Genomic DNA, 14636 nt, shown 5'->3' on the forward strand with positions numbered 1-14636 from the left:
AATGCTAGAGGTTATGTGTATAGCTGTCAACAGTTAGGTGCAAGCACTTACACTACCCTTTGACATGGCATAGGTGCGAAAATGGGAACTTACACTAGTATTCTAAAATGGTAGCTCTGTGCAGAACTGCCGTTATAGAATTTGACCTCAGTGCACATCATTCTGGCATCTACATTTCATCATGCGTTTCAACAAGTGCCTCCGTCAGGGGTCAAAATCGTACGTCACAGTAGTACAGCACTTCCTGCATAACTCTGTCAGTAACAATGTTAAAAAAAATCAGGTGAACAAAAAAAATGTTTCTTGCAGCACACACAGTATGAAGGCAAAATGTCAAAGCATTTCTTTTGTTCACGTAATTTTTTTAACATTGTTACTGAGAAAATTAAGCAGGAAGGCTGTACTAATGTGACATACAATTTTGACCCCTGATGCAGGCACTTGCTGAAACACAGGCCGTGTTGGGTCCTTCAATAAAATCTGCTTCCTCCAACTTTTGGCTTCACCTTGTCGTTCCATCTGTGGCCCACTTCACTGTTTTGCTTTATGTTTGGTTTGCGTTGCTGTTTCCCTCTGGTTTGCTTGGTCTACATTTCAGCACCCTTTGTTGAATGTAGCCATAAGCCCTGTTAGTGCATACTAAAAGGCTACCAGAGATTGTGTTAAAGCGTTTTATTGTACTTTGCCTGTTTGAGCACACTAACTCATGTGTTATGGATTTTTTAGAAATATTTTTTGGAGGGGGCAGAGAGTAGGCGCTCCCACATTATCCAGCTAGCATGAAATAAACAGATGATGCAGAGTTAATGCAGGAGAACTTAGCACCTTGTAAACAGGAGGCAGTAAGTGCTCCTGCATTAATTCTTTGCATGTACCACGTGCTAATAAGAACATCAGAACATGACGTAGTTAAAATAACAGATAAAGCCCAAAAATATGCCACTTTTAATCTGGGTTCAGCATGCGGGAAGTCCCACATTAACCCACATTAAGCTCAGAGTTTAACAAAGCTTAATAAAACTACTCCATAGTGTTCCTGTTATATTAATATTCTGTAAAACAGGGACAGACTGACCATTTGGGCAACAGGCAGTGCCCAAGGGCCCATTACCTCCTCCCCACATGTCTGATATCTCCCCCCCCCCCAAAACCCCCCTTCTCTCCCCCCCCCCCCCCCCCCCCCCCACTCCGTAGAGGGCCCCAGTTGTTTGCCACTGCTCGAAACCTCTCTGCCGGAGCCTACCCCAATCTGACGTAACTTCCTGCTTCTGCAAGGCTGGGCTGCAGGCTCCGGTCAGCGGCAGACAGCCAGGGCCCTTTATGGAGAAAGGGATATTTGAGGTAAGTGCAAAGGGAGAGGGCCAGATCCAGGGACAGAGAGGAGAGAGGGGGAGATGTTGGCCTTAGAAGAGGGAAGAGATGTTAGACCTGGAGAATGGAGGGAGGGGGCAGAGAGATGGTGGAGCTCTGTAGGGGGGCAGAGGTGGTGCATCGAGGGGAGGAAGAAAGATGTTGCATTGGGGAAAGGGGAGAAAGATGTTGGATCTGGGGAGGGGGAGAAGAGACGTGGGACCCAGGTGCAGAAAGGGAGAGATGTGGGGCCCAGGGGCAGGGGGCCCAAGACTCTCTTATTGCTCGGAGGCCCAGATCCCTGTCAGTCTGCCCCGCTGTAAAGAAAAGTAGGCATTTACTTTCCTTTGCAGAATAGGTTCAAGATAATGACACCTTTATAGAATTGTCCTCGGGAGCAGTGTCTCCATATGGGTTATTTTTGCGCAATACCAGGGCAGTTATGAACCTCATTCCTAAGCCAGAGTATGTAGAGTACGATCTCAGTCTTTCACATTTATTGCTAATGCTCACTGTCATAAAAACATTGTGCCAAAAACAGCTTCCTTCTGGAATTCATAACATGTAACATGGATACGCTTTAACATTAACATGTGGTACCTGCTTCCAGTTAATGCAGAATCACTTAGCACCTCCTATTTAGAAGGTGGTAAATGATCTCACATTAACTCCACGTTAGTGCATGATAAGTGCAGCGCATTAACTGGCCAGACACCTTCCACATACACACTCTGCCAATGCCACGCCCTGGTACAAAAAGCACTTAGCACAAGGTATACTGTGCAGTAACAGCTAAATTGCCACAAAGCCCCTTAACGTGGCTTTGTGTTTGCAGCTACTGCACAGTAAACCATGTGCTAAGGGCTAGATTCTATATATGGTGCCTACAAAATTGGTGCAGAAAAAAGGGCTTATCTATAAGCCATGCTTAAAGTGAGGAATGGTTTTTAAAATAGTGCTTATGCCCAAGAATCACGCCTAAATTAGGTGCATAACCCCCCTTATTCTATAACAATGCACATAAATGCTAGGAATGTCCCTATTCTGCAGATGCGTCTCCCATTTTCACGCCCCCTTTTTTGGATCCTGTGTCTAAATGTATGCACGTAAAGTCCAATAAAATTTAATTAGTGCCAATAATTGCTTGTTAAAAAGCCAATTATTGGCACTAAATGGTTTATTATTCAATTAAATTGCTCACGCAAATAGGGCATGCGTCAAAACTTGCGATTGCAACTTTTGGCAAATTTTATAGAATTAGGGGGTAAGTGCTTAACACAGTTTTATAAAAGGGCCATGTGGGTGCCTGTCTTGCCTTTACAAAAAGAGGTGTCTTTTTTAGACATTTCATTTGGGCATCCTGTTATGACATTATTCCCAAAAAAGGTGGGCAGATTTCAAAAACACTTCTCAACCGGGTAAAGAGCCATTTAGAAGGGTCATTGGCTTTTGACAATTGTTCTCTTTGTTATATCTAGTATAATTATTGAATTTTTGCATTTGATTTTTTTTATTAGTATCTTTAAATTTTACAGTAGATCTCCCTGTGAAGTTAAAAAAAGATTTAGCCACAATTTTAGTAATTCATGTTACCATTGTTTTATAATTTAACAAAGATCATCACCTATGCAACAGTATTTAAAACAGGCCCATACTGTTTTCTGGAAACTTCTCTGAGCTCACCTTTGATTTGATATGGAAAGACCTATGGCCTCCTACTAAAATTTGCTTCTTCATAACACTGAAGCGATTGAATCGGCAGATGAGGAGGCCAGAGCTGTGGGCTTGCAGATTGAAGTCAACATCATCACATGTAAATCTAGCAGCGGGGATGGGAAAAACAGTGTATTCAGTCAACTGAGTTTACAGAACAACAAGAATCAGATCAGAACAAATTTTGGATAATAACTATTCTTAGAAACAAAAAACCCTGTTTATCCAGGGTTTTCAAATGTCAATTAAATTTCTGACACTATCCTTTCTCTTAACTTATGACAACTTTTTTTATTTTGCTTATTTTTGATTGTGATAAGGATTACTTTATTAAACATTTTTAGAGGTCTTTTTATTGAAGAACTCAATATCAAAAGATCAACAAATATTACAAAGAAACAGTCATAAAGCGTATTTAACATGAACCAAGGGCGTAGCCAGACAACAGATTTTGGGTGGGCCTAGGCAAGAAGTGGGTGGGCACCAACGGCATCTTTTACTAAGGTGCGCTCACATTTTTAGCGCACGCTAAAATTGTGCGCGCTAAACGTTAGAGACGTCTATAGGAATGTATTGGCGTCTGTAACGTTTAGTGCGCCCACAATTTTAGCGTGCGCTAAAAATGTGAGCGCACCTTAGTAAAAGATCCTACAAGTGTTCTCCCCTCTCCACCACCAAAAAAAAATCTCAGCTAGTGGGAAAACGCTTCTTTCCACCTTGGCAGTCTGCAGCAGGCGTGTGCTGAAAACTGAGCATGCGGAGGTGCCGGTATCATGGAGAGTAGCGTTTTCGTTACCATCAGGGGGAAGTCTTCAGCTGGCGGAGCTTGGGATCCCCACCAGCTACCACTAAACGTGTGCTACTGTTGGGTGGGCCTGAGCCCTAAGTGGGTGGGTCCCGGCCCACCCAGGCCCACCTGTGGCTACGCCACTGACATGAACAAATAGGGAGAACACATGACCTCATAAAAAAATCAAAGCCTACACATTTACATCCAGTTTTTAAGGGTTTTTATAATGTGTCGCTTTGATGGTGTTTCAAGAAGATTTGCCTGCGTTGTGATGGGAAGAACTGAACCGAGGGAACGGTGAATTGGTTGTTGCTGTAGTAAGAATATTGCATTGGATAAGATTTGGACATAACGTATGAAGATATTCATGGAGATTACAGACACTGAAATACAACAATGGAGATAAGTGAACAACAATGGATAACAATTGAGATATGATGGACATTTATTAAGAGACAATATAAGAGATCATAGCTGAAAGAAAAAGTGTATTAATTGCATTTGAATAGTGGAATACCCTTATGGAAATAGATATTAGAAGTATCAGTGGTTAAAAGATCTCCGTGGCTGTCTGTACCCATGTGGTTGAATGGAGGAATGAATAGTGAGAATGAGAAGAATATTGCATATCTTCTAAATATTATTTTAAAGTTGAAAGTTTCAATAAAGAAATTTAAGAAATTATAAAGAGCAAGGCAGTTACTTATTGGATAAACAGTATCTTTATAAGAGATATTGCAGAAGCCAGCAGCAGTGTGGACATATCTGAGGATGTAGATAATATGAGAACTGATCTAAGCTTAAGAGGTAGTAAACTGATAGATAGATAGATAGCTAGGTTTCAATACTAGAAAAATGCATATATGTGCAAAAATCCAAGGGATTGATATATAGTGGGGATGATATACTGATGTTCATAAGCAAGAAAGAGACCTAAGTTAATGATATCCAGTGACTCATGGTAGTGGCATAGTAGTGGACGAAAAGACAAATGGGGTTCACACTCTCCACAAAGACAGAACACAGCAGTAACAGGGTGGAAAGGAACCAATTCCAAGTGATCAGTTGTTTGTGATTATTAAATGTATGGTTTTATTATCTAATTGTTTTTATAAATGCTTTGATATTTGTAATTTTTTTAGACCCCTGAGGAAAGCTGTTATAGCCGAAACACGGGACGTGTTGGGTCTTAATAAAATTTCATTGGAGCATCTTATCCTGGTGTGACGACTAATCACTTGGAATTGGTTCCTTTCCACCCTGTTACTGCAGTGGCATAGTAGTGGCCACAGTCTAAGGGATGCTAGAGTGCAGAAGGAAGAGTACAACTTATTATACAGGCCACTAGTGAGACCTCACTGGAGTACTGTGTCCAATTTTGAGGGGGGGAGGAGCTAGAAAAATAATAGAATAAAATCAGTTCAGAAGGCAACCAAAATGGTATGGGTTCTGAACCAAAATCCCTGCAATAAGACTTAGAAGTCTAACTATGAATAAATAAGAGGAAAGAAAAGACAGAGGAGACAGGATAGGGCCATTGAAATACCAGAAAAAATATTAAATATGAACAAAAAGAAACTTGTTTCAATGGAAAGGAATATAAAGATCTTTGGGATTCCATACTAATTTAGGCCCTAGTTAGTAAGCTGTCGTAAAATGTACTATTTTACAGCACAAACAGTTATCGTGGGATTCACTAATCTGTGGAACCTCAGTACTCCAGGTTACTGCATTGAGCTGTAAATTTACTTCTGTGTTGCTGCAACCAGGAATATTGTATGTTCCTTCCCACAACAACTCAGGCCCCAGGGTGTATGTTCAAAACTTCATGTCAAAGAAACATTTCAGCCAGTCATATGTGCATTTAACTACAAAGAGATCTAAGAGACACAAAGCAGCTCTTAACTCACCTGTTCTGGTTGTATTGTACATTCTGTGTCAGATCCACATTTAGGAGGATGAAGTCATGCAGATGGCAGTGAGAAAACGGCTCTTTCATTTCACTGCTTTTTCTTTTGCTTGACCACTTCTGCATCCCGATCAAGGCATAATGCATAACATTTGGGGTCCCTTCAATATGCTGCAGAATGTGCTTTAAAGAAACATTCCTTTCTGGCCACACATATTCCCTAAAATGTATCAATAGATGCAATTTCAAGAACAGATAGTATAACTTATTCCCTATTAAGAGTGCTGATTTATCCTTACAAGGAATCAAATTGAAGTACTAGTTTCATTGTACATATCTATGCAAAAATGAAAAAAACATTAATTTAAGTCAGAAAAGTCAGAAGAAAAATATCTAGATGGTACAAGCTTACTTCTGGTAAACCGGTAACTATGGCATCATACTGATGGTTAATTATAACAACTAGTGCTGACTAGACTGTCCCATTGCTCATAACATGAAGCAAATTTATATTATAGCCAGGACAGAATAAAAAAAGAGCTGTGAATTATGAAGACCGACATGGGCCCAATTTTATCTATCCATCTAGATTTGGTTCACACCTTTTTCGGTAACAGCTCAAGGAGAGTTACATTCAGGTACACTAGGTACTCACCAGTTCTCTGAAGGCTTAAATCTAAGTTTATATCCGAGGCAGTGGGGGGCTACATGACTTGCCCAAGATTACAAACAGCAATAGCAGTCGATTAGGAGTTCTGATATATATGGATGGCAAACTTATGTATTAAGAGTAGCTGAATAATTATTCAAAAATTGTTCTAACGTATCTGGTGCCTGGTCACTAAATGGTCTGAGGACCTTGGAACTACACATGAAAATATATTTCTTCATGCTTTTTTTTATTTTATTTATTCCAAATATTTACCAACTATTACACTTGAGACAGAAAAGGTCCATTCGTCAGAATATTTTAAATAACAAACAAATAAGAACAATTTTTTTGACTAAGTACTCTCAAGTCCTCAATTACGATCCAAGATTAACTTATGTGGAGATATATTATTAAATCATTTTAAGGAAATTTATACCAGTCTATTTGGTAGTATTCCATTATCTATTTGAGCTTTTTCATGTTACTAAATACCTTAATATATTTCACCTCATAGATCTCTTGGCTGCAATAAATTCAGTGAATTGCACAGACTCAAAAAAGACATACTTAACCGACTGATAACAAACAATACATTTAAAGGGATAATGTAAAAGAAAGTGGCTCCCAGCTGGAGAACCCCTGGTTTCAACAACAAGAACTGCCTTCGTTTTTTTTTGAGTCTCCTTAGAGACATCAGGAAATATACGAACTTTGAGACCTAAGAACTCTTTATCTCTGTTTTTAAAAAATTTTTTCATAATCAATATTTTGTCCATAGATAATGCTCAAGTTACTAATAAAGTTGCCGAAGTTACTAAGTCCACAGTTGAAGCTTCTAATATTGCAGAAACATCTAGTGATTGATCAGGTTGTTGTGTAGAAGCTTCTATTATCCGACTTGGTAGGTAATAAACTTGAGTCATAGGGGGAACAATATTATCTGTAAACCCAAGTATCTCTTTCATATATCTAATTAACATTTCTCTTGGGGCAATTGTCACTGCCCTAGGGAAGTACAGAAATCTTAAGTTATTTGCTCTTTGGGAATTTTGCTCTTTGGGAATTTTCCAAACTTTCAATTTTCCTCCTCATATTAGTGACATCCTTTATGATATTTTCTTGTATTTTCTCTGACTGATCAGCCAGAGTTTTAGTCTTCATCGATATTTCTTTCCTGTCTACTTCTGCAACTTCAGCAATTTTTTCTAATTTGTTTACGCGAGTCTCAAGTTCCTGAATTTGCGGACATAAAACTTTGCCTAGATTGGCAATTAAAGCCCATAAACTCTCCAAAGTAATCTCCGCTGGTTTTTCCTCTAAAAAAGTAAATGTGCCTTGCTTTTGTGCTTCTTCGGTCAATGTACTCACTGTTCCTGATTTTCTATCAGCAGCCGTTGATCCTCCCGCATTCTGGGTCATAACATCCAGAGTTAGTTGAGGACTATGGCTACCCTCAACTCCCCCGTTCTCCGGTAAGATTTCCTTCACCCCCAAATGCTCACCCAAAACACCACTTCCTGGTTGCATTGGAGACGACACCAAGACCGGAGAACTGACACTCTGGGGTTGCGGGGGAGGAGCTCGTTGGTTGGGGCTAAGAGTAACATCTAGCACAGGCAGCGTCTCGGATCCTCCATTCATCCCAGACGCCGCTAGTGTGCTGCCCAGCGACCCTCCGGAAACTTCAGGTCTCCGCAAAAAAGAATCTATAGGGCCAGTCGATGAAGAGGTTAGTCGGCCTGAGGGAACAGTGGCTGCCGATTTTCCTCTGTGTTTAGGCATGGCGGAAGAATGTTAGGATCATGGAGACCAGCGACTGGTTCAATCGGCCATCTTGGATCTCTTCATGCTTAATTAATGCTTAACTTTTTTTTTATACAAACCATCTCTGCTTCTCCAAGTCTCATAAACATGATGCTTCATATGGAGTCACCAAAATGAATGTTGCTATCTCCATAACAATAATCATAGTTTATTTTGGTGGCACAAGTTAGTTCTCGCATACATTGACAAACTGATCTTATGAGACACTCTCAAGGGCCAATTTAATAAAGTGCACTAAGGTCTCGCACCTAATACAGGTTTACAGCAAAATTTAAGAACCACCAAGGGCAAAACTTCTGCGTTAAATGTTGAGGGCATGTCTTTCATTTTCTACTGCAACTGTTCCTTATACCTTCATACATGCTGTGGTTAATCCATTCCTCAAAAAAACCTTCACTGAACCCTACCTGTCCTTCCAACTATCGCCCACATCTCCCTCTTCCTTTTCTTATCGAAGCTACTTGAATGTGCTTCATGCCCATTGTCTTGCTTTTCTTTCATCTCAAGCTATTCTTGATCCAGTTCTATCTGGCTTTTGCCCTCCACATTCAACAGAAACAGTCCTTGCTAAAACCTCCACTGACCTTTTCCTGGCCAGATCCAAGGTCCTCTACTCAATCCTCGTCCTTCCCAAATTTCAACAGGGATCCAGGCCCATGTCTAAGCCTTCCTGTTTGACATTGCTGCCTTGCTTCCTGGATGTCTCACTGCTATCTGAAACAGAACATGGCCATGACTGAACTTCTTATTTTTCCCTCTAACCCCCCCCCCCCCCCATTCTCTATTTCTAAGGATAACATCTCTATAACATCACCAAAATTTCTCCCTCCCTTTCTGAACACGCTACCAAAACCCTTATCCACACTCTCATCACCTCATGTTTAGACTACTGGTACTTCCTTCTCACAGGCCTCCAATTAAACCATCTCTCTCTCCCCTTCAATCTGTTCAAAATTCTACTGAATGACTTATCTTCCACCAGTGTTGCTACATTCAAATAACCACTCTCTTCAAGACACTTCTTTGGCTCCCTCTCCATTTCTGTGTACAGTTCAAACTTCTCTTACTAACTTACAAAGAACAAGCGATTTTCCTACCTGCTTTGGCTGGCGGTACTTTCCATCCGTTGCCGCAGTACCAACCCCCCCCCCAACACACACACACACTCCTCGTGCACATGCTTGTTTTTTGTGCATGCCTGAAAACCGAGCATGTGCAGGAAGGGAGAGGCCAGCACGGTGGAAACAGGTGGAAAGTGCCGCTGGCTGTAGCAGGTAGGAAAATCACTTGTTCTGGCTGCAGGAGGACATCTTCAGCTGACGGGGATGGGGATTCCCCCACCAGCTCAAGTATTTATTTTATTCTTTGGGGTCAATGGTGCGGGGCAGGGGCAAAAATCACACGTGCACGGGGAGGGGAAGATTGTATGCGGAGCAGGGGCAGAAAGCGCATGCGGGGGGGGTGAATTGTATGCCCACCCAGAATACTATGTCTGGCTACGTTATTGCTTTATGTGGTGGTGACCTGGTGGCTGAATTTTGTTCCCCCCCCCCCCCCCCCAACCTCTTCAGACACAATGCCAATGCTTATTTCTGGTAAGTGTTTCATTAGAAATCATTTGCCACATCAAAGCACAAGGCAAAAAAGATATATTATAAAAAGTTATTGGTGAAGAAAGTTCAGATTCAAAGATGTTTTTTAGAATTTTTGATAATCTTACTAAGTCAACAGTAGTTACTCAAATAACAGTCACAACATCTTCAGCAGATGAGTTGGCAAATATGTTTGTGCATAAGGTTGAGAAAATAAGATCAATGTCACGGTTGTGGCCGTGCCCTTATGTCCAGACCTACTGTTTCTCTGTATCTAGCTCTTTGACCTCCCCAGTCTGCCTTTTTTCCTGTTGTTTTTTCTTCCTGTTAGCCAAGCTTCGCTTTGGTGTCCCTGAAGCCAAGGGTCGCTTTGGTCTCCCTGCTTCTGCTTCATTTCCTACTTGTGACACCATCAGCCTACTCCTTTATAAGGAGGACCCAAGGAACTTTCCTGCATTGCCTTTGCAACAGGTCTATTTTTCCCTTTTCTTGTTGTACTGTTGTTTGATTCTGAGGGAACTGGTCTTCTTGTTAAGCTGTGTCTTTGGGCACTGCCCTGAGCCCTGTGTGTGTGGTTTTGGTTTGAATCTGTATGGATTACTTTCCTGTTAGGTTTGCTCTCAAGCAAAGCCCTCTTCTGTTTTCCTGTGTGTGTGTGGTTCTGGTTTGAACCTGAATAGATTCTTTCCTTGTTGTCTAGACTCTCCAGCTTAAGCCTGTTCTGTTTCCTTGTGTGGTTTCCCTTGTTATCTTTCACTGTTCAGAGAGCCGGTTGTTGCCAGCCCAGCTGCTTTCCTTGATTACCTTGCTTCCATGGAGCTGGGTGTGCTCTGTCTCTGCCTGCCTTTGCTTTCCCTACCTGGCTGTGGGTGCTGGCTGAGTTCTGGTAAGAACATCGTTTGTTTTTCCCTTTGTTTGCTTTAAACCTTTGACTGCAGTGTAAGCCCTGCTTCTTTCTGACTTGTGTATTAAAAGCAGCCCTTCCCTTCAGCCTGCTTTAACTCTTTGTCTGCTATGTTTGTCTTCTGATTCTTGTGAGCATTGCTCCTTATCTGATTTGTGTATGTAAAGGCAGCTTTCCCTGTTTGCTTGCTTTTCCTTTTACTTTTGAGTCCTGTGTGGCCAACCTTGTGTATCCTTATGAGTGGATTCCTTTTACCCTTGAGTGCTGTGTAGCACAGCCTTGTGTATTCCTATAAGTGGCTTCCCTTTACCCTTGAGTGCTGTATGATACAGCCTAGAGCAGTGATGGCAAACCTTTCCGAGACCGAGTGCCCAAACAGCAACCCAAAATCTAATTATTTATCGCAAAGTGCCGGTACTCATTATGGGCGGGGTCACCACATATAACTCCACCCCTATGATAGCCACACCCCTTACACCTGCTCTGCTCCTCCAACTACAATCCGATTCTTCTCTTCTGCCAAGTGCAGCACTGCAGCTGAAGCACAAGGCGGCTTAGGCGGGAGTCACGGAGCGGCAGCTTAGGCGGCAGTCACGGAGCAACAGCTTAGGTGGGAGTCGCGGAGCGGCGGCTTAGGCGGGAGTCGCGGAGCGGTGGCTGCGTGCTGGCGTACAGGGTGCCGCAGGGGGAGGAAGACGCGACGCGTGACGTTTAGTCCAGATGGGCTAGACTGGAGACGCAGCAAACCTCCTTGGGCGGGACTCGGAGATGACGCATTGAGCGAGGAAGGTACGCGCTGGCGACACCCCCCCTAGCTGCAGAGCCGAACAGCCAATGCGATGGCTGCCCAGGCTGCGGTGCCGCGATTGCTTTTTTTTTTCTTTTTGTAGCACGAAGGCTGAAGGGAAAGTGGCAGGGCGCGCGTGCCAACAGAGAGGGCTCTGCGTGCCCTCTCTGGCACACGTGCCATAGGTTCGCCACCACTGGCCTAGAGTGTTCCTATTAGTGTCTTCCCTTTTCCCTTGAGTGCTGTGTGGCACAGCCTTGTGTATTCCTATAGGTGGCTTCCTTTTACCCTTGAGTGCTGTGTGGCACTGTCACAATGGTGACTATTTTCCTTGGCTGTGGTCTCCTCGCCCTCTGGTAGCCAGAACAGGTGGCTGCCATAGACTGTCTTGCTGTCTCCCTACACATTCCAGACTTTCATTCCAGTCCGGTCCAGATATTCTAGCCCTCCAGACTTGGTTGGAAGTTTGGCAGCTAGCCTCACCCTTAGCTGCTCTGCGATTCCTGCAGCTGAGCCTCAGCTGCTGATTGCCTTTATTAGGCACCTGGCCTTTTCAGCAGGGCATTTGCATTGCCAAGGGTCTCGAGGTAACCGGTGTGCAGTTGCACTCTTGCCTTGTTCTGTGCATATTTCTTGGTGCCTGTGTGTACTTTAGCCTTTGTGTTTTCTGTTTGTCTGCTAGGTTCTGCTTTCAGTCTAGCTTTATTACTTGTATGTGTGTCTTTGCCCTAGCTCTTGTCTGTGTAGCCTAGCTTTGTGTCCTGTCTAGTCTGTCTTGTTTGGTTTTCTGTTCACCTTGGGCTTCTGCCCTACTCTGGTTAGTCAAACTTGTCTTAAAGTCCTTTACCCTGTATAGTGTCCGTTCTTCCTCTGTTTGTGGCTGACTGTCCTCAGCTTCAGTTCCCCTCCTGGTTGTGTCTGCCCTGCTTGCTTTCAGTTTCCTTCCAGCCAAGCCTGTTTGGAAATCCTGAATCCTGATTCCTATCCTGAACCCTGTTTTGGCCAAGCTTGTTTAAGAATCTTTTTTAGTGTGAGTTTCTTGGTGTTCCAGCCTGCTCGCTCCAGTACCAGCTTTCCTCTAGTCCTGCCGGCTGCCTGCACCCAGGGGCTCAACCCCTGGGGAACAGCAGTCAAGTGTAGGTGAAGCCTAGTTCCAGTCCAGTGTGTTCCGGCTTGCTTATCTGCGTCTGCAGTCCCTACCTTGCTGGTGTGCTAGCCCAGTGCTGGTTGGGGGTTTTTGCCTGCCACTGCTGCTCCTCGGCAGTGGTCCAAGGGCTCACAAACCCAGTGTTTCCATGAGAAGCCTAACAGGCACAGCCGTCTGTATTCCTATGAGTGGCTTCCTTCTTCCCTGAGTGCTGTATGGTCCAGCTTAGAGTGTTCCTTCATGAGTGGCTTCCCTTTTCCCCTTGAGTGCCTGGTGGCACACTCTTGAGTATATTTTCTGTGCCAATTTTTCAAGCACCATATATAGAATCTAGTCCCTCATCCCTGGCATGTTTGTTCTCCTGCTTTGTTAACATGACAAAATAAAAAAAAAATCCATACCTTACTTTTCTTGAAGCATCTGGCTCTAAGTGCATCTATTTTACTGCAAGAGGCTTATAGCAATTAAGAGTATTGGCTGGAGTTACTAATAGCCCTTACAAGTCACTGGTGTGGACAAAGCAAAAATGTAATTGCACCTGTATTACCTGGTTCTCTCCCCACTGTAATCAACATCCATAGTATTCCACATGACACATGAATCATCAGTAATCACAATGAAAGGCCAGATGTCCTGGGGTTTCACACCAAGTTCCTCCTGTCGATTTCGCTCTAGGTCCAAATTATGGTATGACAACTCTTTTATCAGAAAGTGAGCAGCTCCTAGGAGAAAAATGGAACAAGGAAATCTATATACCACATTCATATTTTGCTTTTCAATTTTATCAAGAAGGAATATGGGCACTCACAAAAGTGAGTTGTATCATCATTTTCTTTTACACACAAACAGACATTTTCAAATACCATTTTGAATCATTTAGCTTCCTTCATAAACATTTGTCTTTTGGTTTTGTCAAGGGTATGGGATATCCTGTTTCCAACTGTTAGAAATGTATACTAAGTAAGACATAAAAAAAGCCATACTGGGTCAGACCAATGGTCCATCTAGCCCGGTATCCTACTTCCAACAGTGGCCAATCCAAGTCCCAAGTGCCTGGCAGAAACTCAATTAGTAGTAACATTCCATGCTATCCCAGGGCAAACAGTGGCTTCCCTCATATCCACCCAATAACAGACTATGGACTTTTCCTCCAGGAACTTGTTCAAACCTTTTTTAAACCCAGATATACTAACCACTGTTACCACATCCTCCGGCAATGAGTTCCAGAGCTTAACTATTCTTTGAGTGAAAAAATAGTTTCTCCTATTTATTTTTAAAGTATTTCCATGTAATTTCATTGAGTGTTCCCTGGTCTTTGTACTTTTTGAAAGAGTGAAAAATTGATGCACTTTTACCCATTCTATATCACTCAGCATTTTGTAGACCTCAATCATATCTCCCCTCAGCCGTCTCTTTTCCAAGCACAAGACCCTACCTTCTTTAGCCTTTCCTCATATGGGAGGAGTTCCATTCATTTATCATTTTCATCACTCTTCTTTTGTTATAACTTTTTTTGAGATATGGCGACCAGAATTGAACAAAATACTTAAGGTGAGGTCACACCATGGAGCGATCCAGACGCATTATAATATTCTTGATCTTATTTTGCATCCCTTTCCTAATAATTCCTAGCATCCTGTTTGCATTTTTGGCCACTGCCACACACTAGGCAGAAGATTTCAGCATATTGTCTACAACACCACCTAGATCTTTTTTCTTGAGTGCTGACTCCTAAAATGGACTCCAGCATCAGGTAACTATGATTCGGATTATTCTTCCCAAAGTGCATCACTTTGCATTTGACCACATTAAATTTCATCTGCATTTCAATGCCCAGTCTTCCTAAGGTCTTCCTGAAATTTTTCACAAACCGCGTGAATTTTGACAACTTTGAATAGTTTTGTGTCATCCGAAAATGTAATCACCTCACTCACCATTCTGATTTCCAGATCATTTATAAATATGTTA

The 14636-nt window shown here is 42.5% G+C and overlaps 1 protein-coding gene across 1 annotated transcript in view; it reads right to left on the reverse strand.

Annotated features, from left to right (window-relative positions):
• Nucleotides 1–14636, reverse strand: part of GREB1 (growth regulating estrogen receptor binding 1) — a 209532-nt gene that overhangs the window by 17205 nt on the left and 177691 nt on the right. The window contains 3 exon segments of the mRNA XM_030195152.1: nucleotides 3034–3169; nucleotides 5764–5982; nucleotides 13216–13390. Coding sequence (XP_030051012.1) covers nucleotides 3034–3169; nucleotides 5764–5982; nucleotides 13216–13390 — 530 coding nt within the window.

This window comes from Microcaecilia unicolor, chromosome 3 (genome assembly GCF_901765095.1).
Source record: "Microcaecilia unicolor chromosome 3, aMicUni1.1, whole genome shotgun sequence".
In the NCBI taxonomy this organism is placed as follows: domain Eukaryota; kingdom Metazoa; phylum Chordata; class Amphibia; order Gymnophiona; family Siphonopidae; genus Microcaecilia; species Microcaecilia unicolor.